At 40.4% G+C, this 27772-nt stretch overlaps 1 protein-coding gene across 2 annotated transcripts; it reads left to right on the plus strand.

Moving 5' to 3' along the window:
- Positions 1-244: 244 nt before the first annotated feature.
- On the plus strand, positions 245-27591 carry slc7a14a (solute carrier family 7 member 14a). Of its 2 annotated transcripts, none has more exons than XM_051396382.1 (10): positions 245-365; positions 13967-14530; positions 14945-15181; positions 16747-16964; positions 17073-17219; positions 19377-19585; positions 19684-19831; positions 20237-20732; positions 20826-21062; positions 21757-27591. In XM_051396382.1, the coding sequence occupies exons 2-10, from the start codon at positions 14224-14226 to the stop codon at positions 22053-22055; spliced, it is 2298 nt and encodes a 765-aa protein (XP_051252342.1). In that variant the 5' UTR covers positions 245-365; positions 13967-14223; the 3' UTR covers positions 22056-27591. The 2 variants fall into 2 exon arrangements, with proteins under 2 accessions (XP_051252342.1, XP_051252343.1); XM_051396383.1 differs by lacking the exon at positions 245-365 and adding an exon at positions 419-810.
- The last annotated feature ends 181 nt before the right edge of the window (positions 27592-27772 follow it).

Genomic DNA, 27772 nt, shown 5'->3' on the forward strand with positions numbered 1-27772 from the left:
CCACTATATAGAGTACATAAAGTACAGGGATATTAAGGGCATATTGTGTCATGGCTGGATGGAAATCACGGAAGTGCGCAGGAACAACACCGGTCAGCTCGGTGTCTCCTGGCCAGTCAGGGCGATCAGGAAACAAACCGGATGAATAATACACAGTGTCGGCGGTCACATGTCGTGCAGCGGGCTGCTGAATGATTTAAAGCTTTTTACATCATCAGCCTCACCCTCCCTCCCCTCCCTCGCCCTCCCCTCCCCTCCCGCGCTGGCTCCCGCTGATGCACCGCGCAGCCCGGAGATGCTGCTGCTGATGCTGGTGACCGACTGCAGCATCCGACATGGGCATCCTTTAATCCGGCCGTGACACAGTGAGTGTTTTTCCACCACTTTTTTCTCTTCCTCTCATCCTCTCGTTATCTCCAAATAGATTACCCCTTCACCCCTCTCCCCCAGTGACTCCCCCCCACTCACTCCTCCTCCTCCTCCCTTTTTTTGTTGTCTTCCTTTGTGCAGTTTTTTTTTTTTTTTTCACGAGCGATGGCGCATAACGCGGCGGAAACCGTGCGTCCTCGTAGAGGTGATGTTTTAGTGAGTGGACGGAAATGTCGCTTCCTGCATGTGCACCTTAACGGTGTGAGTCTTTGCGTGAGAGAGAGAAAAGAAGAGAGAGTTTAGGGCGGGTGTCGCTTTTCCCACCGGACTAGAGCTGCAGCAGGCTACGGTTGGAGTGTCGTGAAGAGAACTGGAAGAGACAGAGGGGCGTCTGGGACCCGACTGAGAGAGGGTGGGACGTTTAATTAAGTGTTTTTGCAGGTGAGAGTATGTGTAGTTATTGCTTTGCCTATACAGACTGTGTTTAGGTGTGTCAGGGGGAGAGGAGAGAAACAAAGATGCCTTGGTGTAAGTTTCTGTCTTTATGCTCAGGATAGGAGTGGAAAAAAAGGGAGCTTTTTCATGATGTAATAGTGTCAGGGTATAGGGTTTCTTATCTGTTATCATTCCTCATGTTACTCTAAAAAGGGTAAATGATCATATAGACTAAAATAAGCTTTTTGCAAGGACTGACTCGGTATCTAATGTGAAGAAAAATTCTGATTTATTACAGTCTGTCTGCCTCTTTGTTTGGGCACACATTCTGCTCTGTCAAGCAACATCTATCTATCTATCTATCTATCTATCTATCTATCTATCTATCTATCTATCTATCTATCCATCTATCTATCCCCCCATAAAAACAGTGAGGCAACCTACTGTGCTGCTGGATGCATATGTATGTGTCTATGTGAGGACAAGAGCACTCAGACACTGAAAGCCTCAAGCTGTGGAACTGGGCTAATCCCTAATGACATGGTCAGATCTCCCTCTCTCCCCCTCTCTCCCCCTCTCTCTTTCTATCAGCCATAAGGTCCGGACTCTCTTTTTTTCCTCCTTAATTCTTTTTTTCTCGTCCCTCACAGTCAGTTGGGAAGGCGTGCTGTCCGTGGTGCTGAAAACAGTCATCATCAGATCAGCTCGCTAATATGCTCGAGCTTGATAGCCCTGTCAGTGCTCAACAGGTGCCTATTACTTACTGTAAGAGACAGCTGCACAAGAATAGAGAAGGCTGATTTTTATTTTAATTCAACTACTTTTAGATGGAGGTTGTTTTCGCATGCTAGAGCTGTGGGTCCTTTTGTTTGAAAATGGCATATTTACTACAGAGAAAGTGATTAAATTGCCAACATAGAATTAATGATGGCATAAAATTGGAACAAGTAATACTTTTTGAAGCAACAAAGGCAATTCTGGTCCTTGGCTAACAAAATTAAGACACTTTTTCATGCTTGGTCAACTATATAATTTTAATGTCATTTTTGGATTCAGGTAATACTCCAAAATTCAGGAAATAACAAAGGAGAAAGAACTTTTGGAAGGTTTCTGCATGACCCATTGGGAACACTATCCTGATATGAACATGAATACTGCTTTAGTTTCGAGAATACATGGGCATTTACATAAGGTTTCATTCTAGCCTCCCTAAATATAGCGCCAAGAAAAACATGATGATGATGTCAACAACAATAAGAAGTACAACATTAAAATTATATAACTGACCAATTTAACAACTGCAGTTCTCTCTCTCTCTCTCGTGCGCGGACTCTCGCTCTCTCTCTCTCTCACACATACACACACACACACACACACACACACACACACAGATTCACACACACAAGACATCCAGGTCTCACATCAGAGGACTCAGAGTCACATGTAGGGCCACACCACTGGAGCAGCTTGATGTGCAGTGATTTGCGACTTTCTTTTTGGTTGTTTATTTGGCTGAATATTTTCATTTTGAAGAGGTGTGTTTCTGAACATCAAAAGATACAATGTTTTAGTATTTTTTGGGGGGGTGGGGTGAGAGATGTACCTATCAAATGCACTATCTGCCTTTATTAGGTAGAGATAGTGTACAGGGAGTGAGGGGGAAAGGTCTTCAGCCGGATTTGAAGGAATGGTGTCATAGCCCCTAAGCCCTAAAGAGTACAATCTTTATTTATCTAGTATTTAAGCTTTTTAAACAGTCCCCTACACATATAAAAAGTAATTAAAAATGTTCCTTCAAAGTAGTTAGATTTGCAAGATGTGTGATACTGCATTACCCCCCCCCCTTGTTAGCCCAGCCGATAAGATAAGATAAGATAAGATAAGATAAGATAAGAAAACCTTTATTTGTCCCACAATGGGGAAAAAAAACTTTATGAAAATTTCACACTGTACCTTGCAATCCATTTTAAAAGCTAGTAAGTTTTGATGAACAGAGACCACTTTGGCTATAAGAAGTAACTATGGAACAATGACAAATGCTAACATTTAGTGTGAAAGTAGCAAAGTAGAGAAGGGAAAGTACACAAACTGTACTGGCTTTCTAATCAGGCGATATCTATCTTACCATTTCCAACATTAGCATTCACTAACTTGCTCCCATGAGCTAACTGGACATACCAGACCAAGGAAATAAAACTCCTCAGTGTACTGAATGGAGCAAGGGTGGGCTTTAAAACTATTTTTTTTTCACTTTTAAAATTAATGAATGTCTTTTTTCTTCTTTCAAAAGCCACACAGTGTCGCTTTAAACCTGCAATAACTGTTTTTTTGGCCACTTGAGGGCAGCACAAACAAATTGTAAACACTGACATATTATTATCTTTTACACTGATAGGGTGACCTTATGAGCAAACATTTGCTTATTTGCACATACGGCAGTTACGGAGCAACATCACGATTTATTTGACTACCTCATGAATGTAAGTTCAACTACTCTTTTTCATTCGATCTGTTTTTGGTCTCTACCAACTCCTGAGGAAAATATCTGGCTCTTTTGCTGCTAAATTCTCCACTTTGTTCACCAGCTACTCTCTAACTGTGTGCTTGTTGTTTAGTGCTTTTTGAGCTTTGTTCACTGTAAAAACAAACATTATGAGAGCGGTGAAAGTGAAGCAAAACAGTAAGCTCCATAAGGGAGGCAGAGGGAAAAAGGTTCATGTGGTAATTTGATAAAGTTCATCAGTATAAGCGACTCCATTCATATTGTCACATTGTTTTGCATTATCATTTTTTATTATAAAAATATAGAACATAGTCGTTTTAAGCCACAAGCCAAAAAAATAAAGAAAAAGCTCACAATACACATAGTAACTGTGTAGCTCCAGGGTTTACGAAATGCTGCTGCTCTCATATTTATCTTTATTAAGGATAATGGATGCTGAGTGAAAGCGTGTCTGTGTGTGTGTGTGTGTGTGCGCGCGCGTGTGGGTGTGCGTGTAATACAAGATAGACACTAGAGAGAATTGATGTTTCATAGAGAAATGGTAATGTTTATGTGCCTATTTAGAAAAATCACACATGAAAGATTTCTCTATGGCAGATAAATACTTTACATTTACTGATGTCATTACTAAACTCTAAATGTAAAATACAGATGTGACTCATGCAGCAGAAATAAACACACACACACACACACACAAAACTATAAGCCTTTATATTTATGAATGGCTGACTGGCCCCTACCTCCCTCAGATGCTGCTCAGCACTGACGTCAGTGAACCTGCCTGCGCATAAAGGCTAATATAATCAGAACCTCACAAACACACACACACACACACACACACATTGTCTCTTTGTTTGTATCTGTCAGCAGCGCAGACACACACATACACACCTCTGGTTACTGGTCTAACAGGCACTAAAGCGAGAGAAAAGAGAAGGAGAGACAAAGAGAAGAGACAAATAGAAAGAGAGACAGATAGAAAGGGAGACAGAAAGAGACTGGAGGGCTAGTGTGTGGGAGGTAGGTGGCCTTTATCATTATCATTACATTGTAATCTGATTTCTGTTTTACATTTGTGACTGTCGTTTCTTCCCTACAGGTATATCTGTAGTTTTGAATATACCTAGCTTTTTTTTATGCTTTTCACCTTAATCTTAAAATGTTGATTCCAATTCTAACGTTATTACATTGATGCTCAGGGACCAACTAAGTTGAAAGCTGTAACATTTAAAATCATGTCTAAGCCTAGTCCACAGGTATTATCCTAAACTCCATTTGTTTGTTCTGTTGCCTTCTGCTGTATGAAAAGCTGTGTTCATTTATGTTTTTTCCACTTTCAAAACCAACATTTATCTGTTTGACTGCCAGTTTGCCTTAGTTTTCAAAAGACATAGGCTTCCAACATTTTAAAACCCATTACAATAGCAGAGACATTCTGTTGCAATGACAAACACAGTCAATCATTTTGCAGATGGACAAAGTAGTTTCAACCTGTAAAACTGATTGAGAAGAAATCACTGCATGCCTCTGAGGTTTTGCCCCAATTATCCCCCGTAATAAGGCCTCCTTCTTCTCTTTTCAGTGTTCAGTGAAGTGTCCTTCAAAAAAGACAGCTACAGGGGGTGGTAAAAAAGTAACCCAGTATTTGCAACTTCAAGTCTTCCAGAAGATAAAAACCTTTAAAACATGGTCCCATTGAAAATAGTAATCAGAAACTAATATAACATGGATTTGTCTGAAATTGCTTTATGCTTATGTTTTTTTTAAACCAATGGACACTCTTTAAGAATTTGATTGGTTTCTTAAAAAAAAATATCATGAACCATATATAACATATTGCAAACTGCAGCTTTTACTTGTAATCAACAGTAGTTATGAGGTTCTCCTTTTTCACAAAACGGCTGCTAAGATGACACCGTTATTCTCTCAGTAATAAAAAGACCAGGTACATCACACCAACATTTTGGATCTCCATTTAATGTCATTAGAAATGACTCACTGAGTTTTTAAAATATCAAAGAAACATGCTCTGATACCAGCACAAAGTAAACTGAGTAAAGTATATATATCACACAATAATCCAATGGAAGACTGAGAATCGTCTCCTAATGACCATGGGAACCTTACCATCATCTTTCACTCCCTTGGAGAGAAAAAAAAGCACAGGCTCTTGGTCTTCATAGTGGTGCATGCTATGTTAATCATTAAAGTCAAAAGTTGGATTGAAAAACTTGTTGTTGATGGACAAACACTGGGGTTCAAGCAATTTTATCTATTTAGTTGCCATGGTAAAGCACTCCAAGGCCAGTCTCTGAGAAGAGAGAAAAAGAAAGGCAGAAACTAAGTCAGCCAGAGAGTGAAGGGGAGGTAATACACTTGAGAATGTAGAGAGGGTAACAGGTGAAGGTGGAATCGATGAAATAAAAAGGACCATCAACTGTCAGCAGAACATAGTAGTGTAGTAGTGTCGACAACAGGCACCACACTCATTTGCTGGCAAACAGTATAAGCTGACAAACAACTCCCTGCACTGTAAAGGACTGGGAGGATAGAGGAGGAGAAACCAGAGAGGAAGTGCAAAGGTTAGAGAGGGATGGCAAAGAGATAGATACTGTATGTGGCTCTAATAGTCTATAACAGATGCATTTTTCTCGAGTCATTGTAAACCCAAGACAGATTGATAGTGATTTCTCTATCATAGAAGACAAGGAAAATATATGCTTTTATGCAGTGATACTATATAGAAAGCCCTCTCAGATACCAAAAGGACAATACTGCCTGCAGCAGAGATGGGGATTAGCAAATTGGATCGATAGTGACAATACTGTGCGAGGAAAATGTCTTTTGGCAATCACTGGCAATATTTCTTTTCTCCATTATCTCTGAGTGTCACCAGTATTTCATGGTATTGGAGTTCCCCATTGAAAAATTAGTCAGCAGGATATGCCTGCAGACTGCAGTCAGGATCCATAAGCCAGTTTAGTGCCAGGTTTTAAGCCTAGACTTAGACTAATGCCTTCAGTTGAGGTTTATATTAGGGCATCAAGTTAGTCTACAACTGGGGTTTAGTCTCTTAATGTGTGGAATGACCCTGTTGTTTTTAAGAGCTTAGGGCCACATAGGCAGAGATGTCATCAATGTGGCTGGTTAGCCAGGTAGCCAGAGGGGGTGACACCGTTGTTTTTATTTATCTTGCAGTTTGGAGCCAGACCCAGTGTGGTTTAAGCTTCAGGCTCCTACTGCTCTGCATTAGAGCAAGATAGATAGGGTTGAGGCAGGCCAAATTGTGAGTGAACCGGGCTGGCTGACAAGTCAGTCATGCAGAGCAATTTGTCTGCAGCCTGGCTCCAGTGCCAACACTTTCCACCTTGGAAACTTTTGACAGATGGGGATAATACACCTTAGACATTCAGAAAACACAGCAGTATTACTTCTTTCTGCTTACTCTCATCACTGTGATACAGATCTACAAATGAACACGTTTGAGCTTAACAGTCAAAACCAGTGAATCAGAATCATCATCAAGCCAAAATATGAGCCAATCAGTCAGTAAATGAGTAAACTGGTCGGACAGCCAACTCAGTGAAGCAGAGGGACGTCCTTGTTTGTGTTTATGTTTGTCTATTACCAGTTTCAATAGTGTCGATCAACACATTACGCTAATTGGTTAGGAATGGCACCATGCTGGAAAGCATGCAGTTAGTCATTTATTTGTTTATATGCAATGTAGACTTTGGACCCATTTTTTTATGTTTTTCCTTCATCTTCAAAAATTCTTACTAGTATCATCTTCTGGCACACTGAATACCCTCTCTCTTAACATATTCTATATTCCAAGGACACATTTTAGTCATGTTTTCCATTTAATTAAGTAAACTACTATATTCACACGTAGGAGGAATGAAAGGAAATGGTGAATGAGGATTTATTTGAATATTTAAACAGCATGGCAAGTGAGTCTTATCCTAGAGTCACAACAGGACCTGATGGTTTATTCCTAGTAACATGATGTTACATGACATAACACAGTCAAAAGCTTGTTTCCATCCAAATTTTCAGACTTCTCTACATGTTTGCACAGCATTGTTCCCATACATTCCACAATAAAAAATGGATGTAGCCTCTGTGAGCCGTTGTGAAGCTCAGTGTGGTCAGCTTTGGCCTTCACAGTTTTGGCAGTCCTGACTCTGCTGGCAGAGTTTCTTTTATTACTCTCTCTGATCACATTAGCACATGTTTTATAACAACTTTTAAAAGCTCCATGTGCAACAAAGTCTACAAAAAGAATATAAAAGACTGATTTTGGATTTCTGTAGAATAAGCCTATTTATGTGCTCTTCATTAATCTCTTATCAATCATTAAACCAATCATGGCTCTTCAAAGGAACATGGGGTGGGTGTTGATCAATTACTGTAATCACTGTTTTCTTTCCATTTGCACATGAAGATGGCATACTGGCATGGCGGGCCTATGAGTGCACACCCAAAACACTGGTCTGTTATATAGATAGATTGACATTAGTAAATGAGACTAAGAATCTATCAGCAAATTACTGAGCCAGTTAGGCAGCCTGCTCAGTGAAACTGATGGGAACATCACAGTTCTTATTTAAAAATCAGTCTCTGAACATTTTAGCCAGACAGGGATGGGTGAAGTGTGACTGATGAGTCAGGCAACAAAATCAACCTGGCAGGCAGCAATTTCTCTTTGGTGTCAAATGAGGAATCAGATTCATTAGGCTTGTCAGATAGGAATACAGTGGCCAGTCAGCCATGGCACTGCATCAGCCAGACAGTCACCAAAGTCAGTCAAGCAGAGAAAAATGAATTTAGGGCTCTACATCTCCTCTTTACAACCAGCCAATTACTGCTGATATCTGTAATACCCCTCAACTGGAACTAGTATTTGAATGGTTTTCTGTGTGTCTATGCTGTTTTGGAAGAAATTACATTTTTTTTAATGTAACTTTTGTATAAAGTTCCTTTAATGTTAGGTTTCTGAGCTGAAAGAATATAAAAAAATAAAGTTTGTTTCATACAAGGACCAGAATACATTTAACAATGTCAAAGGTCTGCTGAAAATGGAAGCTGTGATTAAATGGGCATGGATATACTATTAGTCATATTGATTGATAGCAATACATTAAAGTGTTCAAGATATTAGACTGTGCACTGCATGGTGCTCTAAGCACTGCTGTGTAACACTCCATAGAGGCTGGCCTCGTAAATCCTGACACTGAGAGGCACTGAAGTAGAGCTGTGCACACCAGCATGAATTATGCAATTAATGTTTCCTTTCTCACACAACCATGGTCTGTCTGTCTGTTTGTCTGTCTGTCTATACACGTTCAAGGCTGGTTATAACATTGCCCTTAGACACACCTTCATCCCTTTCTGCCAGTCAGACAGACAAACCGACAGACCAAGTACAGGCAGACATAATAAATATGTCTACAGCTTGATTCTTGTTGAGACATTTCAAAACCACAAATGGGAACCTCCTTGTGGTGTAAGATGAATAGTCAGGGGTTCACCAATGGCTTCAGGATTCATCCCCTGGGAACAATGAATCTCTGTACAAATGTTTTGTGCTAATCCATCGCAAAGATATTTCAGTGGTGAACAGACAAACAGATCGACTTGTCCAGATTGCAACTTGCATGAAGATTTTCTTTAAAAGCAGCTTGCAAAAATATCTGCCACACTGAGGCACAGTGATAGATAGTGAGACTGAGAGAAAAAGAGGAAAACAAAGTTACAAAGTAGTTACAAAGTAAGACAAATTTCCCTGACTCAGGTATCCTACTCAATGATGATGAGTTAGCTCCTTCCTGTTCTGTCAGTGGGCCATCAGAATGAAGGCCAGGGCTGCTTTCCAGGTTTAGTTTATGTAGTGGCTGAGGCCAAGCCACGCAATGCTGGTCAGTTGCCAGGTTGGTTTTGAGTGAATCAGAAGGGCTTTCAGCCTTATTAAGCCAATTCAGCTCTTACTGTAAAGGCAGTGAGAGCTCAATCAGGTTATTCATCCAGTAATTCAGATGCGGGCAGGGGCGGACACGGAGACAGGCTTAGTCACGGCTGATTAGACACAAGGATGGATGTTCTGACAGCTCTCTTATCTGGAGAGGAAACAAACTAATGTTAAGATGCTAGAGGTGGTGGTGATGATTATAATGACAGGGATTCAACTATTGATCTTTAAACGGCAGCACTCTTGCAGAGCAGATAATGGGTGTTTGTTTAGTGATATAATATTGAAGATCTTGTTCGAAATTCTATTACACTGCTTGTCTGTGTGAAACAGAGCTCCTATAAACACAACAACAGTGTATTGCTCACACACAGGGAGATGACAGTAATTTTTAAAATATTTCCCTTACTCACAGCTTGGCTTTATTTTGTTTTTCCCTCTTCATGCTGTTTTGTTCACATATACCAATGGTTCTTTCTCCTCTAATGAAATGGCAAGAGCAATATGAGTAATTCTACAGCTAGATGTTTGAATAAATATAAAATGTATTGCTCGCACCCCCGCTATTTTGAATAATTCAGTAGCTAATGTTGCCACTGGCTCTTCAGTTTGTGCTCCGTACAAAGGTTTAGATGAACAGCACTGTGCCTGTTTCTGTCTTGTTCTCAGAGTCGGGATGGTGCACCATGCAGATGTTGCAAGTACCACCTGCCACTGCATACATTACACTGTATGTGATGTAATGAAGTATTAGTAGTGAAATAAGCCTAAGTCTGATTTTATATAGTGACTGTACTGATCAATGTGCAACAGTGAAACCTCACGGTGATGGAAAGAATCAAGAACTTTGGACAGAGCCAAGCTAGCTCTTTCTCCCTGCTTCCAGTTTTTTTATGGAAAGCTAAGCTAATGGTCTCCTGGCTCCAGTTCCAATGTGATATTGATCTTTGAATGTAACTCTTGGCAAAAGAGTATTTTCCAAAATGTTATAATTAAAAGGTTGTCTGCCCAAGCCACTACTGTAAATTACTGTAAATCACTGGAGAGAGAGAGAGAGAGAGAGAGAGAGAGAGAGAGAGAGAGAGAGAGAGAGAGAGAGAGTGAATACCCTACAAGGCTCTCATTTTCTAATTTCATTAATAGTAAATTAGAAATGTTCATGATCTGGATCAAGATCTGAATTAAATTTCACACAGTGACAAAGCACCATGGGATTTACATATTTTATTTAGTCAGTAACTGAAATAGGTTATTAGGAATTATTATTATTAATGAATCATTATTATAAGTGCTGAAAAACATTACTGGATATGTAGCTGGGTCTACATCTGCACCAAAAAGATTTACTTGTTTCTTGGCTTACCTTTCCACGAAATTTCATAGAAATGCTGCTAACTATCTAAACAAACACATGGAAGATCCTTGGTGAAGGTAATGAGGCTACCATTAGCTCAGTTTCCTAAAGCTCTTTGCTGCGTGGGGTCAGCTCCGTCAACTGTAATACTAACCTCCTAACATCATATGAGCCAGTTTGCAGCCTGAAAGCCTTTTTGAGTGGTTCCTAAGTCAAGACTCAAAACTAGGAGTGGCTGAGCATTCGAATAAGCTCTTCGAAACAAATCCGTTTTTGCTCCTTTAAATTGTATTTACAGTACAACACGTTTGTTCTGCTTGTAATTTATATTTAACTTTCTTTACTTTCAATTGTTTTACGATTTTACTCTAAAGGTTTTGTAAAGTTTAACTGTAAAAAACCTGTAATTATCACAGGGAATATGGTAATACCGTTGACATTAGTTGTGTAACTGATACTTTGTCACTTTGTCACATACAGTAGGCCTCAGTTTGCACAAAGGTTAAATGCTCTTAGACAAACCTTTATTCCACGATGGAGTGTTAGTAAAACGAAGTCAGTTCTCAGAGCAGATGGAACACCTGCTGCCACAGTGCTTTGTGCAGCTCATTTTGTTGATCTACGACTGTTCATATCTCAAACTCTGCACAGGGCAGGTGGTGATCACTGTCAATAAAACAAGCCAGAGAATATAAAATAATATTTAAATGTAACAGACGTTTTGAAAAACAAGCTGCTTGCATGATTTGATTTGTAATATTGACTGATGAAAGGCTGTATGTGTGCGTGTGTGTGTCATACGTATCCCATAAACACAACAGTCTCAACCAGAACCTATTTTGTCCCAAGATACCCTTTTGGAAGTTTTGGAGTTTTGCGTGTGATTGGATACGTGCATAGGTATCAGTGTCTCCAATTAAATCTGCTAAAGTCTGTCTGGCCCCTCTGCACACACTCTTTTCTTTCACACACATTTATCGACAAAGCCCAACCGGATCAAAGCTTGGTGCTTTAATGGAAAACAGATTTGCTGTTTTTCAGTCTGCTCATCTTCCTCTTCCTTTCCTCCTAATCTGTTCTTTTCCTATTCTCCTCACACACACACATGCATGTTTGTGCTTTTGCTTTAAATAGTGCATTCTTGGACACATTCTTGTCTATATATGTGTGTTCATCTGTGTGTTTCCAGATGAGTAAGTGTGTATTTGTCACAATTGTTTTTTGTACAGTAGCACTCCCAAAATACTTCACCTTGCAAATGCTACATATTGTATGAGTCACAAATGCACTCAAATACTTGCCTTCACTGGTGTATGTGTGTGCTGTACATCCTCTGGAAGACACACTGTGCTTTTATGCAATAGTTTTCCTTTTTTGTTTCCATCAGCATAGCATTGCAGTTATGTTATTAACAATATAAAAGAGTAAACTTTTGGGATCTGGGACTCTATTCAGAATCGCTAGAGGACCACAATTCCTATGTGAATTGATTTTTTCCCCTCACAATTACCTTTGAGTTTGTTTTAGGTGCATATTTTGATGTGACTTTACTGATTTTGATCAGCTCTGTTACATCCCTGCAGCTGAGTGGACAACACATCCTCCGCCATGTACTTTAATCACTCTCTGTTTGGATCCATTTCATGTCACGTCTTCCTCAACTCCCCCGCTACAAGGTTTTTGGACATTTAAATATGTTGAGTGAGAGTAAACTGTGAAATTCAGTTTCATTACAGTATAATCGGGATACCTGTGAGTTGGCCTTGTGATGGGTTAAGAGCCCCTGCCACACCTGACACTCACCATCACACACAAATTAAATCACCTTTTGAGCTTTTTGTACCTCTCCATGCTCGTACTCCCACTAAGTGCAGCGACAATAGCAGCCCCAGCCTACTCTGGTTAAACAGCTGGGTAATTGCAGTCATCATTTGTGTGAGTGGTTCATATTGTAGCTGAGAGGTAATGTGGGTGCGCTGTATGTGAGTGCATGTTTGTTTAGTAACTTGCGTTTGTTGTTCAAAGTGGATGAATGGTGAGTGTTCGTTCACTGCTGTTAAGAGGTAGAGAGAAAATGAGAAAGGGGGACTGCGCTACAATTGATGCCTATAATAGCTCTCATTTCAACAGCTCTTATCACACTGTTGCTCATATGACATTGGAGACACTGTTATAAAGCTGTAAAAAAAAAAAAAAGTATAAAAAAGCCTCTGCTACTTTATTGTTAATGCATAATTGTTATAATTATACTGCACTCCACATTTTAATTGTTTCAATGATTGCTTACATTCATATTCAGCTACATGTTTCTGTTCCCCAGTGTGCTGCTAACATATTTATACTTTTTGCCACATAAAGCATTTTCAGTTTGTTTATTTACAATAATGTGGTGATGACATAGTTTCTAAACATAATTTTAGTGTCTTTTTGCATTGTAGCAACATTATGATTATACAGAGTCCTGAATTGAAAGCATACTTAAGTAAAAGTATGGTAGTATACCGTTTGCAAAAAAAAAAGCCTTGTCAATTTAAGGCTTGTCATTTAATAATAATTACCCAAATAAACTAATAATATAATTTGACATCCAGGAAAATGTCTGAATTCCATTCTGGTCTTTGCTGTTTTATTTAAGTTGTGGATAAATTATATTTATTAAGAGACATTTCTATTTTTTCTATTACACCAATTGGTTGTTTTGTTTAAGTAGGAAATGAAATGTGTTATACACAGTGGATGCAACACAGGGTTACTGAATTTTGTATGTAAATCTTAAACTCCAAATAAACTTGTGACTATAGCTGTCAATAAATGCAGTGGAATGAAATGTAATGGAGTAAAGGTATAAAGGAGCACACAATGGATATACTCAAGTAAATTACAAGTACCTCAAAGATATAGATTACAGTACTACTGATTCTACATGTATGCATCTGCAATGTGAGCACAATATAAATTGTGTATAAATCATGACAGCCCTGTTTGAATCTGAAACTTTACACAGTTCGGTAGAGGTTTACAATTATGTGAGCAACATATGAATAGACATATTGCTTTCTCACTCCCTTACGAAACAAAAAAAGATTTAGCATCCATTGCCGTCACTAATGAGCTTGGCTACTATAGCGACGGTGCTACAGGGAGAGGACTGCTAATTAGCTGCTTCCTCATTCAGGTACGCTTCATTTGTGGACCAACATGTAATGGATCTCCACTGTTGGGCTCCTGTGTCTTGGTGTCTGTACTTGAAAATAAGCATTGTGTCAGGCGAATAATAGCAAGCAATGTGCTGTGAAATGCTGCAAAAAATCATTATCACACCTTTTTTTTTCAGATAATTTTCTCTGTCACCATGTGGGGAAAAACTAAGATGGCATTCCACTAAACCAGGACCAGAGACAAGAGCAAACAGAGGCAAAGGCAGCAAGACAAAATCAGATCTTCTTCTAAATCTTCCATCATTTAGAAAAAGGAATAACTCTTTTTCGACAGTTTTCACAAGAAAACAGTAAAAGTATCAAAGAGAGAACTCTCCGCTCTTCCTTGTGAAATTCTTCCCTTTGACTCTGACCCTTGACCTTAGCCCTCAGTATGAGCGGTCTGGCAGGGAAACTAGACCCTCGGAGGGTACAATGGGCCTCGACATGGAACACCTTTGCGTCCCGTGTCCTGAGGACCAAACCTGTGGAGTCCATGTTGGATTCGGCCATGACAGGTACCAGCTCACATGGGACGAGGCTGGCCCGGGTGTTATCTACAGTGGACCTGGTGTCGCTGGGTGTTGGCAGCTGCGTCGGGACTGGGATGTATGTGGTCTCGGGGCTGGTCGCCAAGGAAATGGCTGGTCCGGGGGTCATTGTGTCCTTCATTATCGCCGCTGTGGCCTCCATACTGTCAGGTGAGACTGGAGCAGATGCAAATTCTGTGACTTTTTTTTGCTCTCAAATCTGTTACGAACATTTTTACTGTCTCTCACTCTTACAGACACACACACACACACACACACACACACACACACACACACAAGCACTATAGGCTGACTGTATGCCACAGTATAAACGTTACTGATTTTCTTTTCACCATTACACTGATGTGATTTATATGAAGAGCATTTCAATACCTATGCAATTAGAACAAGGGCAAAGGCATTATACGGGCAAAGCTATAATAAAAGACACTCAAGGGCCGTGTTAGTATTACCTTAATGCTCCTATCAGTACCTTCAACTCAGCCTTTGACTTAGATGATAATGCAGTCAAATCACTGATATTGTGTATGAATGTGTGTCTGTATTGCTCTACCCCTCCCACAGGAGTGTGTTATGCAGAGTTTGGTGTGCGGGTGCCTAAGACCACAGGTTCAGCCTACACATACAGCTACGTGACTGTGGGCGAGTGTGTGGCGTTTTTCATCGGATGGAACTTAATTCTGGAGTATCTGATTGGGACGGCGGCGGGGGCGTCGGCTCTTAGCAGCATGGCAGACTCACTGGCCAATCACAGCATCAGTAACTTTATGATTGCACACATCGGAACGCTTAATGGCTTGGGTGAGTGGGGGAGCATGTGTGCCTGTGACAGAGTTTGTGTAATTATATGTTTTAGTTTCAGGGTTGGGTTTCAGTTTAGGAAGTCAAAGAGACTTTGCTTGCTGGGGTCAGTGATGTAGTAGGAATGGTTTATGGAGCTAATGTTTTGTAAAAGAAAGTCAGCATGTGAAGTAAGTAAACCCTTTCCTGCTGGGAATAGAAACAGCACATAAATAACAAATTTTTATTTAAACAAATACCACCAATAGTTTATATCAAATATTTGTTTCTTTTTATAATGAAGAATATATTCTCACAAAAACAGTTTGGATTTGTTTGACTGTGCAAGAATAGTAATTGGAGTCTTTTACTCCATTTTCCTACAGCTTGTCAAGCAAATATTGCTTCTATAACTATGAACAGACCTTCATCTAAGTGACTTGAGAGAAATTATCCCTTTTACCCTCCATCAGGGTGGATCAGAGTCAGCTCTGTGCTTGGAGTTTAACATCCAATACTCTTTATTGTAGTGGCTTGAACCAGAGTTCTCCTGGGTTATATAATAGCCATTGACCAAAACAAGCTGAAAATTCTGTCTGACAATACATATTTATAATAAAAAAATAATAATTAAGTAACAGTGAATCAGCCAAGCAGTGTCAGGTTTTTTTCCAGGGAGCAAATGATGTTTCACTGCTTATCTCGGAAATCATGTCATTATGGAAAGTAGCATCTTGGATATCTAAATGATTCATGCCCCACAGTTTTCCAGGTCAGAAACCATACCATGAGGGGAATGTCTGCTAATCCGTTGTAATACTATAGCTGGTGTGTGTGCCAGCTGTGTCTATCATGGTGACACCGCCCTGACAGTCTCTTCCTGTTGGACACTGAGCCGTGGTTGTAGTCACATGATAATCAGCATTGGCAGCTGTTTCACAACATAATGGAAAGTTAATATTTCCTTTTCCTGCTGGAGAAAAACAGCTGTTTCTCCACACCACTGGGAAAATGTGGAATTTAGCTCAAAATATGTCTCATTAGTTTCTGTGTGTGGGTGTGTGACCACCTGTGTATTTGTAAAGACTAAGTTCCTGTGCATGTTGAGTTGGGTTAAATAGAAATGATTGATAAACTGGTTTACTGTAGATCCAATTTTGCCATTAAACAAATTCTTAGAAAATCCCTTTTGATATTTAAAAAAAAGCCAAGATGGCCTGATTGCTAACTCTTATATACCAAACTTTGTTATCTTCTATCCTTCATAGAATTGATTAATGGTCTTCTTAATAGAGGTTTGTTCTTTTTTGTCTTTGGAAATTTTGTCTAACTTGTTTCTGAAGCTTTATTTTCTCTGATTTTTATCATTTTAAATTGAACATTGGTGGGTTTGGGACTATTAGTCAAACCAAACGAGACATTTTAGGATGACACCTTGGGCTTGAAGCCCTGCCCATATTTGTTGATCTAGCAAGCTTGGTTTTTTTTACATCACCCGCCACCACCAAGGTGCTTGTATGTCACAGGTATGATTTGTACAACTATAATATCTGTATGTGTGTGTTAATCTTAACCCTATCCCTTAGGTAAAGGGGAGCAGTCGTACCCAGACCTGCTGGCGCTGTTGATAGCGCTCCTGGTGACAGTGATAGTTGCTTTGGGAGTGAAGAACTCTGTGGGCTTCAACAACGTGCTGAACGTCATCAACCTCATAGTGTGGGTGTTCATGATGATCGCCGGGCTGTTTTTCGTCAACGGAGAGAACTGGGACGAGGGGAGGTTCCTGCCCTTTGGCTGGTCAGGGGTATGTACACACATGAAAATACACACACCTACTAAGTCACAAGTAAGTAAATAAATAAAAGGGGATGGGGGAAGCTATAATTTCTCTTGCTTTTCTTGCTTGTTCCAGGTGATGCAAGGAGCAGCCACTTGTTTCTATGCCTTCATTGGATTTGACATCATTGCTACAACAGGAGAGGAGGCCAAGAGTCCCAACACCTCCATCCCCTATGCCATCACTGCCTCACTCATCACCTGCCTCACTGCATATGTCTCTGTGAGTTACTTGGTAGACATACCCAAACACGCACAATAGATACTTCATTTGTTTCCACTGAGCATTTCAGAGATAAGGAAATTTAAGAATGCAAAACTGCATATCACTACACAACTAAACAGTCTTCATAGCTGATTTTATGGTTTTGGCATGCACAGTGTAGTAATGAGGTGAGATAATGACTTGGCTCAGTGACTCTTATGTTACAAAATATTTTTTTATTTCCCACATAAATATCATCAAATTTATTGTAGGAGGACAGTAGGCATATAGTCACATTTTCTAATTCATATGCCCACATAGCATTTTATTTTGGAAACAAAAGCAATGCATTTAATCACAAATGTTTTAGTCATTGTTCACACTATTTTGTAACATTATCCTTTCATTTTTAAGATGATAGATTATTAGTGTAAAGATCAACATCTGCTTGATTATTTATCATTCTTCATCTTCAAGCATTGCCTTTAGCATTACCTTTGAGCAACATACTTGGAAATAGAGACCCACATTTTGAAAAGTGTCAGACAGAAGGATGGAAAGATCAAACATTTAGACGCTTCCCCTTGCACTCCAGCTGTGTGGGTGTCTATCTGATCTCTGGTCTTTACATGTTCAACTTGCACAGCCTACCAGATTTCTGATTTTGAAAAGTTTGTGCTGGATGGTTGTTGCTATGGGTACTGTCTAAACGGCGGCCTATCAGAATGGAGAATTTTTTTCGGTATCGCCTGGGGCCAAAGATTGCATCAACTTCAAAACTCAGCTACTTCTCTTTTAATACCTTTCTCTGCCTCTGTCTCCCAGTCGCATCACCCCTCTCTTGTGCAGCAAAATCTCTTTTCTCAGCTTCTCTTCATCTCTGTCTTTATTTAATCAAACTCACTCTGTAGGCGTCTCAGAATAACTTTTCTACATCCATCAGGATACTCTGGCTGCTGCAGTTCAAGATAAAGGAATCGCTTTAATATAATATGATTAAGCACATGACATGTCACATATTTTTTTGATATAATTAGTTTAACAGTACACTGCCATTAGAAAGTTTAAGACACACTGTAGCTTCATACAAAATGTTCAATATTAGGGTTCTTCCTAAAGAGGACAGTGAGAGAGAAAGTCATGTTGGATGAGTTTTGGGAAACCACCAATCCCACTGGGGAGTCACTTAAATATGCAAACTGAAAACTAGCTGACATGGCCACTGTACTATACAGTTTGGGATCAGCTTTGGTCTCCCAAACAAATATGTCTTACCAGGATTTGTTGTAGAATTCCCTCTACATTAGTATAGTCACCCTTGGACTGGTTCACACACACTGTCGACCAGTGTGTGCACCGATTGGACAAAGGGTTAAAGGGCACCGGGCTACTAGGGAGAAACTGGTCTCTCTGTCTTCCTCTCTGTGAGGGTTAGTCTTTTTTATTATTCCTATTTTTCTGCAATCTGTTCATGCAAATCCCCCTCTTTTGCAGCACAGTATCTGTGACAGATGGCCCTGCATGATTTCACACGTCAGACACAAGGATCAAAATCACGCACACAGTTAAACACACACGCACGCACACACACACAGTGAGGGAGAAGCGTGACTAATTAACATTTTGCACGTGATTCGGTGTGCCGCGTGCTAACTTTGTAAAGCTAGACTGTGAGAATGTAGCACTTTATATATAATTATAGCATCCGTCAGTTTATTCTGATGAGGTTGAGAAAACAGTTTCACCACTAGGTTCATTTAGCAGCTGATCTAGTGCTTTCAGTCATATCATGTGATCTTCATCAGCAGAGAAAGTTTGCCCAGTTGTCAAGGATTTCTAGATTTCTAAATTTCTATTTTTGTGAGCACTTTTTGTCTGCGTTAGCTTAAAAGCTACAGTACAAAGTTAATTTCTGGCCTCGGAAATGATCTGTCAACGAGGTCCATTTAGTAGCTATTCTGGAGCTTTCAATCATATTACATGGCACCAAAATCCAAAACATATAAAATTTTACACATAATGGCTTTACGTAACACAAGATAAATATTTAATTATTTAATTAAGGTATTTTAACAACAATTTATGATGATCACAAAGTTAACTTTTTATATATTGTAACATAAACCTCTATTAATACATTTTTTCTTTGTTTGTATTCAAACATTTTCCACCCAGGTTTCTGTGATCCTGACCCTGATGGTACCATACAATGAGATTGACGCAGACGCCCCGCTCATGGAGATGTTTGCAATGCATGGATGTATGTTCGCAAAGTATATTGTGGCGGTGGGCTCCATAGCTGGGCTCACTGTATCCCTCCTCGGGTCCCTGTTCCCCATGCCCAGGGTCATCTATGCCATGGCAGGGGACGGCCTGCTGTTTAAGTCAGTCCACACAGTTATTTAGTATTGTTTATTTTTTATGGCAATCTAAATGACGTGAGCAACTGAATCTCAATCTACTCATTTTTGCGTGTGTTTAGGTTCCTGGCCAACGTGTCTTCCTACACAGAGACCCCTGCTGTTGCCTGCGTGGTATCGGGCTTTCTGGCTGCCCTGCTGTCCCTCCTGGTCAGCCTAAGAGATCTCATAGAGATGATGTCCATAGGAACCCTGCTGGCCTATACCCTGGTAAGGGATGGATAATGATAGTGGACACCTTATTGATAGTTGCAAATGTTAGTCAGATTTGGGAAAAAAAAGGCTCTGCTCTCCTTCTCTGTTATTGTGCACGGCAATGGGGATTTTGCTGGGGAAACTAATCCCTCAAGCATATGAATCATCTTAGCAAAGTCAACAATACCAAAAGGTCTAACATATAAACAGTTGGTTGTGGTGATGGATCAAATGTTGTTGGCATCTCTGTCAGGCTCATAGACATACAAAGGCAGAGGCTGCTCACTGGATGGTACTAGTCAGCTGGTAGCCAATCAGCTGAGATATCAATGAGCCACTGGTCATGATACATAAATGAAATATGATGAAAAGTCTTTTTGCTTTTAAAAGAAACAAATCATTCCATCTACTGGTCTGCAGGTAAGCCTTTGTGTACTTCTATTGCGTTACCAACCTGAGGGCGACATCCACGGCTTTGTGAACTTCCTCTCTGAGGAGCAGAGCAACAAGAGAAAAGAAGGTGTTCTGGCTGAGTGCGAAAAAGATGCCTGTTCACCAACCAGTGAGGCGGATGAGTATGGAGGTCAGCCCACTAACACCTGTGGCGCCAAAAACCTGCCGTCATTGGGTGACAATGAGATGCTCATTGGCAAACCAGATAAAAACGCCTACACTGCCAGCCACCCAAACTATGGCACAGTGGATATGACCACTGGCATTGAAGCAGAAGAGTCAGAGGGCGGAATGTCCCGACGGTTGAAGAAGATCATTGGCCCACGTTATTACACCTTGAGGATCCGATTGGGCCTCCCGGGAAAGATGGACAGGCCAACTCTGGCCACGGGAAAAACTGTTACAGTGTGTGTGCTGCTACTCTTCATCATCAACTTCGCTTTCTGCTCCTTCATCATTTTTGGTGAGAACACATGAACAAATTCAGACAGGAATTTACATTATCGTGTAACCATAAAGTAATTCTATCATTCACTCTTGTTTCTTCTCCTTCCAGGATCGAGCAGTATTGGAGAGGGTCGTTGGTGGGCTTTGATGCTATTAATCTTCTTCATCATCTTCATTGCCCTGCTCATCATCATCATCCTCCAGCAACCAGAGAACCCTAAGCGGCTTCCTTACATGGCACCCTGTGTGCCCTTTGTACCTGCTTCAGCCATGCTGGTCAACATCTACCTCATGCTAAAACTGTCTGCTATCACCTGGATACGATTTTCAATCTGGTGCTTTGTGGGTAAGCAAACACTTCACTGAATGTCTTGAATTTAGTTTTTTTGTCTTTTATTGATCGATTTTAAGAGGGGATTTATCTCATCTCTGTCATCCTGGACAGATGGGAATTTACCTTGTTTGATCTTAAACAAAAACATTTCATTACTCTTGAGTTGACCCATTTCTTATTGGCTCAGTGAGCCAATAAAATCTAGTACATGTCTCAGTTACTCGCTTTGTTTGTTTTTTTGGGAAGAACAATGAGGTCTCATCTCACTTTTATTTCCTGTCTCAGTTGTATCTATCTGTACATCTGTATTTATGTATGTGTGTGTTTGTGTGTACTTGTGTGTGTAAATGCCCTGACCATTCAGTTTAACTTCTATAACTTCTGTTAACTTCTGTCCCTTTTTTATATTTCACTGCTTATTTTAGACAGAATTAATGCAGACTGGTGTCCAGCAAAGTAATTTTTGTTTGTACACAAACACAGGTGGACATCTGTGCTTTTTATTTTACTGTGAGTAGGATTGCTGTATTCTTCTGACTCACTCAGAGTGGGATGAATTGTTTTTAAGTTGTCAGTTTACTCTTTTTCTGTCCTTTTAAGTTAGTTTTTGAGATCTTTCAATAGAGCTAGGGTTAGGGTTAGTACAGTATCTGGTTTTGTGGTTATGTATGTATCGGATATATGCTATGTGTCTGTGTCCCTTCAGGTGTTCTCATCTACTTTGGCTATGGCATGTGGAATAGTACACTGGAAATTACGGCCAGAGAGAACGAGGTGCACGCTTCCACCTACCAGCGCTATGATCAAGGTGTGGACGAAGGCTTCTGCGGCTTCGATGACGATTTCTATCCACCTACCACTGATCCCTGGGCTGCGCCAGGTGGGGGGTCAGGGCTCACCCCGCCCCCTGCAGCAAAACCGGAAAGTGACGGGACGCCATCGAAAGTTGGAGGCAGGACCGTTGCCAATCACGGCCTTGCGGAGGAGGATCCAATGGATTTCTGAAGGGACTGACCCTGTGTTACCCTGAATGTACTGCCTTGTCTGCTGCCTGGGGAAAGGGAGGGGAACAGTAGTGTGAATGCATGAGTGATTGTGTGTGTGGGTGCGTGTGTGCATGCCTGCATGTGTGTGCGTGTGTAATTGTTTGTGTGTGTAACCCTTGGGCTAGATAGTTTCTTGGCAGTGGAACCGCTTTTCATTCACCTTACTCGACCACACTTGGCTGTCCAGCTCACACAGCAAATGTGGACGTCAAGGTCATGAGTGTCTTGTCACAGTCACTTGTTATTCACTTACCGGAGTCCACTTCCCACACAAGGAAAGGGCAGATAGGAAAGGGCGGACGTAGCGAGAGATAAAATTTAATGTGTCTCACTGTACTGTGAATAATGACACATTCTTCACTGAGCAATCAGTGAGCTGTTTATATGTACGAATTTAAGGGATACAGGAGAGGGTAAGGTGATGAGTGAGGGACAGATGATTCAGCACCTCTCTTCCTGTTTCAACATAGACAGACAGGAAAGTTAGATGACAGCATGCCAAGCCCAAGCTATTTCCTATGTTTAGGTATGACTTTCTCTGCTCGTTTTACAGGAAAACAGCTACAAATGCTCTCAAAAACACACAAAAAAATGTAAAAGTGCTTTCTTTCTGTCTAAATATTTCCCCTGACCCCTAACATCTAGCCCAAGGGATTCAGGACAGGACTGGGAAGAAGGTGTTGATGTTGTCTGTCACAAATAGTACTTGGACTTTGCTTGCAATAGTGCCTTCATCTCCTGTATGTGTATGTGAGTTTCTTATTATGTCTGTTTTTTACTTTAATTTTGCTTGTGTATTGTATGTGTGAGGGTGTATGTGCAATCAAACGCCACCTTTTACATTGATTTTCATGTCTGTGTGTCGATATAAAGTGTGTTCTTTGGGTTGTTTTACTCTCTGTGTGTGTGTGAATGAGTAGGTATTTGTTTCGTTTTGTTCTTCCCACTCCTTGCCCCAGCATGAAGCTCAAAATCAATCCACCGGCAACAAAGCAGTTCATGGTGCAATATAACACTTGCTTGTCAGCTCATCGGTGTACCTAAAACGAGTAGAGAGTGTAACAGAGAGAGAGAGAGCAGGTTGAATCCTAATTGTCAACCTTTATTGTGATGAATATCATAATTTCTGTTCAGTCTTGTCTGTGTGCTCGTCTCTCCATTGATGCAGTTCTTGCTGTACACCAGGGTCGGGAAGGTATACGTTTTCAGTTCATTCAATTCAGGAAATTGATTTTCCTCATAGCTTGTATCATTTCTCCTAGAGGAGAAAAAACAAAATTAGAGACTGTAGAAAGGTAGTTATGGAGAGAGGGGGGTCAGGAAGGGGTATGGTTGTTTTTTTTTTTGACTTTTTTGGGAAAGCAGGTGAGGGTCTTTCATTTTTTTTCACCTCAGATTTATATTTTATTGAAATGTATACTTTGCAGATTCATTGTAAGAAAAAAAGAACAATTCTTCACGCTTTGCCTCTTTTAGTTATTAGTTATGAGTCAGGTTATACCAATACTGTTACATTATATTGAGCTATTGAGAGGACGGTTTTTTCTAGTCAGGGGAATCACTTAGGGAAACAGTCCAGAACTAACTGTCTGTAACTGAGAAGGATTGTGTTGTAAACAGAGTTTTACTTTTACATTGAGTGAACTGAAATCTAATCCCTCCACTTCCATCACTCTGCCTTTCTCCTCCCCTCCTTAGCTTTTTACTCCTATCCTTCTCTCTTCTCTACTTACGTTCACCACTCCTTTCCTCTTCCAGCCAAACTCTTCCTTCTTTTATTTGCCACTTCACCCTGCTCTTGATATTCATCAGGCCATGTGAGCAGGGAGTTGCCACTTTAAGTCACGAGTGATAGAGCTGGGATTGGTTTTCAGTCAGGATTTGAAATAGCAATCTGTTCATGGCCTGACGATCTATTAGCTCCTGTTTCACTTCAGGGTGTCTGCTATCGCTGTTCGGATTTGTCACCGGAGCATTTACTCCTCTCCCTGTGGTTCAGCGCATATTGCTCTGAGTGAAACTCCCTGTTGCCCCAACCTCTTTTTTATGCACGTAGCTAGTGTTGAAGTCCCAGTCTTTACATGTTACCTACTGTTGCTTCACCCTTAACATATTGTGAAAATCAATCAAATCAAATCATGGTCCTGTAGAGCTAAGTGGGTAGGACATGCAAGCTAATGCTGCCAAGGTTAGGGGTTTGATTCCATACTAAGAATGTATACACTCATGGCACTGTAAGGGATTTTGGCATAGACCAAATAGCATACAGTGATGTTGAGGGTGGGGGCACTTCTACAATAGCTGCTGCTGTATGCCCTGATTGTCCTCCTGGTACCTTTTCCTTCTTGCCCCCTGTTGCTGCATCGGTCCCTTCTAGGGAAGCCTTATTTGTCTAATGCACTAAATCTAAGGATGCCACGCTAAACCCCCACCCTACCTCTTGTCCTCCCACATCAATCCACACTGAAAAAAATGTGATTCCTTCATGCAGGAATAGGCCCTTTGGTGTCATCCAGTGAAATAATTGTGATGCCCATCCCAAAAAACAGCCCAGTATCCCAACAAATTATGCTCATATTGGACGATTCTGCAGATTAGGAATACAGTAAGTAGTCTGCCCTTTCTATAGTGTTGAAGCATATAAGAGTGTTGAAGTTGGGGAGGTGGATGGGTGTGGCCCATTTGACTTTCATGCAGAGACTGATATGCCCATCAAAGACCAACCATGGCTGTAGTTAACATTGAGGTCACGGTTGTTGTACCTTTTCTGGAAATTTTGGTGGTATAGTGGCCTGGAGGAAATTTAGATTCACAGTACTCTATGTCTATATCACCAGTGTACAACAAACCATGTCAGCTTGTTCCAGGGCTGTGATTACTATATATCACACACGCACGTCACATACAATGAGCACATTCTGTCTGCTACGTTGGGTCAAATTGAAAGTTGCACATGGTGTATATTTTACCAGCTAATTCCAGTATTTCTAAACGCAATATATTTAAGTTTGACAACCTTTAGCACAACATAATTGAATACATAATTAATTCAGTATTTCCCCATCAAAATGTTGCCCCTGATGGCGTTGAAGGCTTTGAAACAGCCTAGATCTTCATGTGGTGAAATAAAGGAGAAAAAAGTACAGACTTTCTTTTTGGTGTCTGGTTAAAATTTGCGAAGGGGAGTAGGGTTTCGGGGACTTGGACTGATGACTTCAGTATTTTTTCAAATCCTAGCTACAGCCCTGAGACCAGCTATTTCGCTGCCCTCTTTTTTACCGTAACCATGATCTTTTCCTAAGCTAAGTCACTTGTTTTAGTTGCCTAACCTTAACCATAGTTCAATCAGCCAACTCACATGGAGGAAGGGATTACTGTGAATTTATGTTTGGCATGTAGACTCATTCTCCATAAGGAAATGAAAAGCTCAGCATAGCAGGGAGCGGGGAATGTTAATAATAACCACAACCATAATATGATATGAACCAACTTGTAGGTGTTATGCATGGATGTTATTGTTGACATTGAACATAAGCTGAGGTTTTGCAGAATTGTCCAATATCAAGGTTCTGTCTGGTGATAGGGTTGGAGAAAACAGCACATCCTGAAACACTTGCACACTGTATCTCACACATACATCCAAATATTCCACTGTAATACTATTCAGCCAAAATATCTTCCCCATCTAGATCACCTCCCAACTCAACCAAACCAATCCAACCGCTTTGCATTCATAGCTCAGCCAAAACAAGACGGCAAATTTAGGTGTTGCCATGCCTCTGACACTGGACTGTACAGTCAACTTACTATATTGTCTGCTCTGTGTGTATGCATACAAGTGCGTGAGCGCATGTACAGTATGTGTGTATGTATGTGTGTTTGTGGTCTACGCCTGCGCCTCAATGTGACTGTCTGGTGAATGTGTAGCATGCTCTCATGCACGAGGCCCAGACTGTAAATGTTGTACCTGCATGTGGTGACTGATCGCAACGAGACATAATAGAACACTAAACCAAACCAAACGGAGGCTTAGTTCTTATACCTGGGAACGTCGGTCTGTGTGATCTGAGAGGATTTAACAGGTGCATTACAACTGAATCAGCTTCAAAAACATTATTGTTCTGGATTCTTACCAGTAAATTGGGCTGAAGGGTATTTTATTCATTGCACACTTCTATCATCTCTATTCAGAATCAAACCCAGACCTTTCTTATACAACTCAATGTTATGTTAAATGAGAAATGAATTCTAAGAGCTAAAAGAAGATTATTTGCGGAATTCAATTCGAGTCTTCACCTACCTATTCTTTCTAAGCTCACACGGTAATCTCTTCACCCAGATATGAGAACCAGGCCTCCGTTTGAAAAGGAAGTAGAATATGTAGCAAACACATGGGTGTGGGGATGACTCCTCTCGCATCCTCCCTCAACCACTTACAGTATGCCTACTTCCTGTATATCCCTCTTCTCAACCACAACCTCTGCAAGCCAAAGTCCACAATGTTTGTTTACCTTTCACATACAGGAGACTGCGGTTTCTTCAAAGTGAACACTTAAGATACAACAGAGCTAACAGTTTTTCTTGGGGGGGTCTGCTAATAAGCTACCAATGTCAGTTTATCACAAAAAGATAGATTTTTTTTCTTTTCTCACAGTGACTTTAGTCAACAGTGCAATGATCATTTTTAGAATCCTAGTTGCTAAGTATTTCATTGAAAGATAGAAAGTATTAGTCTAGACTCCATTGACTGCAGCAGATCCATTTGTCCATTATGGACAAGACACAGTGAAAAAGTACAACACTGAAGGAGTGAACTAAAAGAAAAGTATTTTTCTACGGCTGTCTCCCATCCACAGGTCTCCTGGGGTAGGCGTGCACAACAGAGCTGGGTGGAGTTGTCTGCCTTCACTTTCTGTGTTTTTGTTTAATCACGAGGAGGCCTGGGAGAAACTGCTAAAAATATATTTTTAACAACCGTAGTCTCTCTAGAATGATAAAGCTCATTTATATCCTTAATCCTTTCCTTTGAAGGGATTTTGAAATGGTTGCTCTAGATGTCAATAGGACCGTAGAAGGTTTAGGAATAAGAGTACTACAGAAAACATGCAGAAACTATTTTAATACAATTCTATAAAGGGTAAACAAGCATAAACAAATATTGCCACTATTGCTTTTAAAGTCAGCTACTATTTGTTTATTTTGTCTCGGAGAAGGTGTGCCATGTTCTTCCTGTGCTCTGTGTTCGCTGTGGCCAAGTGTCCAGTCAGTGTGTGTCGGACTTGTTAAGATTGGCTTCTTTCGCAACAACTAGATATTCCTTTATCCCTTCTGTATATTTTGGCACAAAACTGTATAATATAGTTGTTTTTTATGTTAGTTTTTTAATGGTTTCTTCCATGTGTGTGTTATTTTGCTCCTAGGTGCACAGTTTTTTGCTGAGTTGTTGATATTGCTTCCATGCAACAATGAAAGTTATTTATTGCAAATACCAAAAAGAGGCTCACTCCTTTCTTTGAAAGTTTCCGGCTCTGACTATTATAATGCATACTGTACATTAGGTTCAATCACATTTACATATTTGAGAAGGATTTACTTAATTATACACAATTAGAATTTGCTACTGTGTGTTGTCCTCCTAAAAAGCACAATGTCCATTTTGAGCTGATGAACTAGACG

This window comes from Dicentrarchus labrax, unplaced genomic scaffold (assembly GCF_905237075.1).
Source record: "Dicentrarchus labrax unplaced genomic scaffold, dlabrax2021, whole genome shotgun sequence".
Classification (NCBI taxonomy): Eukaryota; Metazoa; Chordata; class Actinopteri; family Moronidae; genus Dicentrarchus; species Dicentrarchus labrax.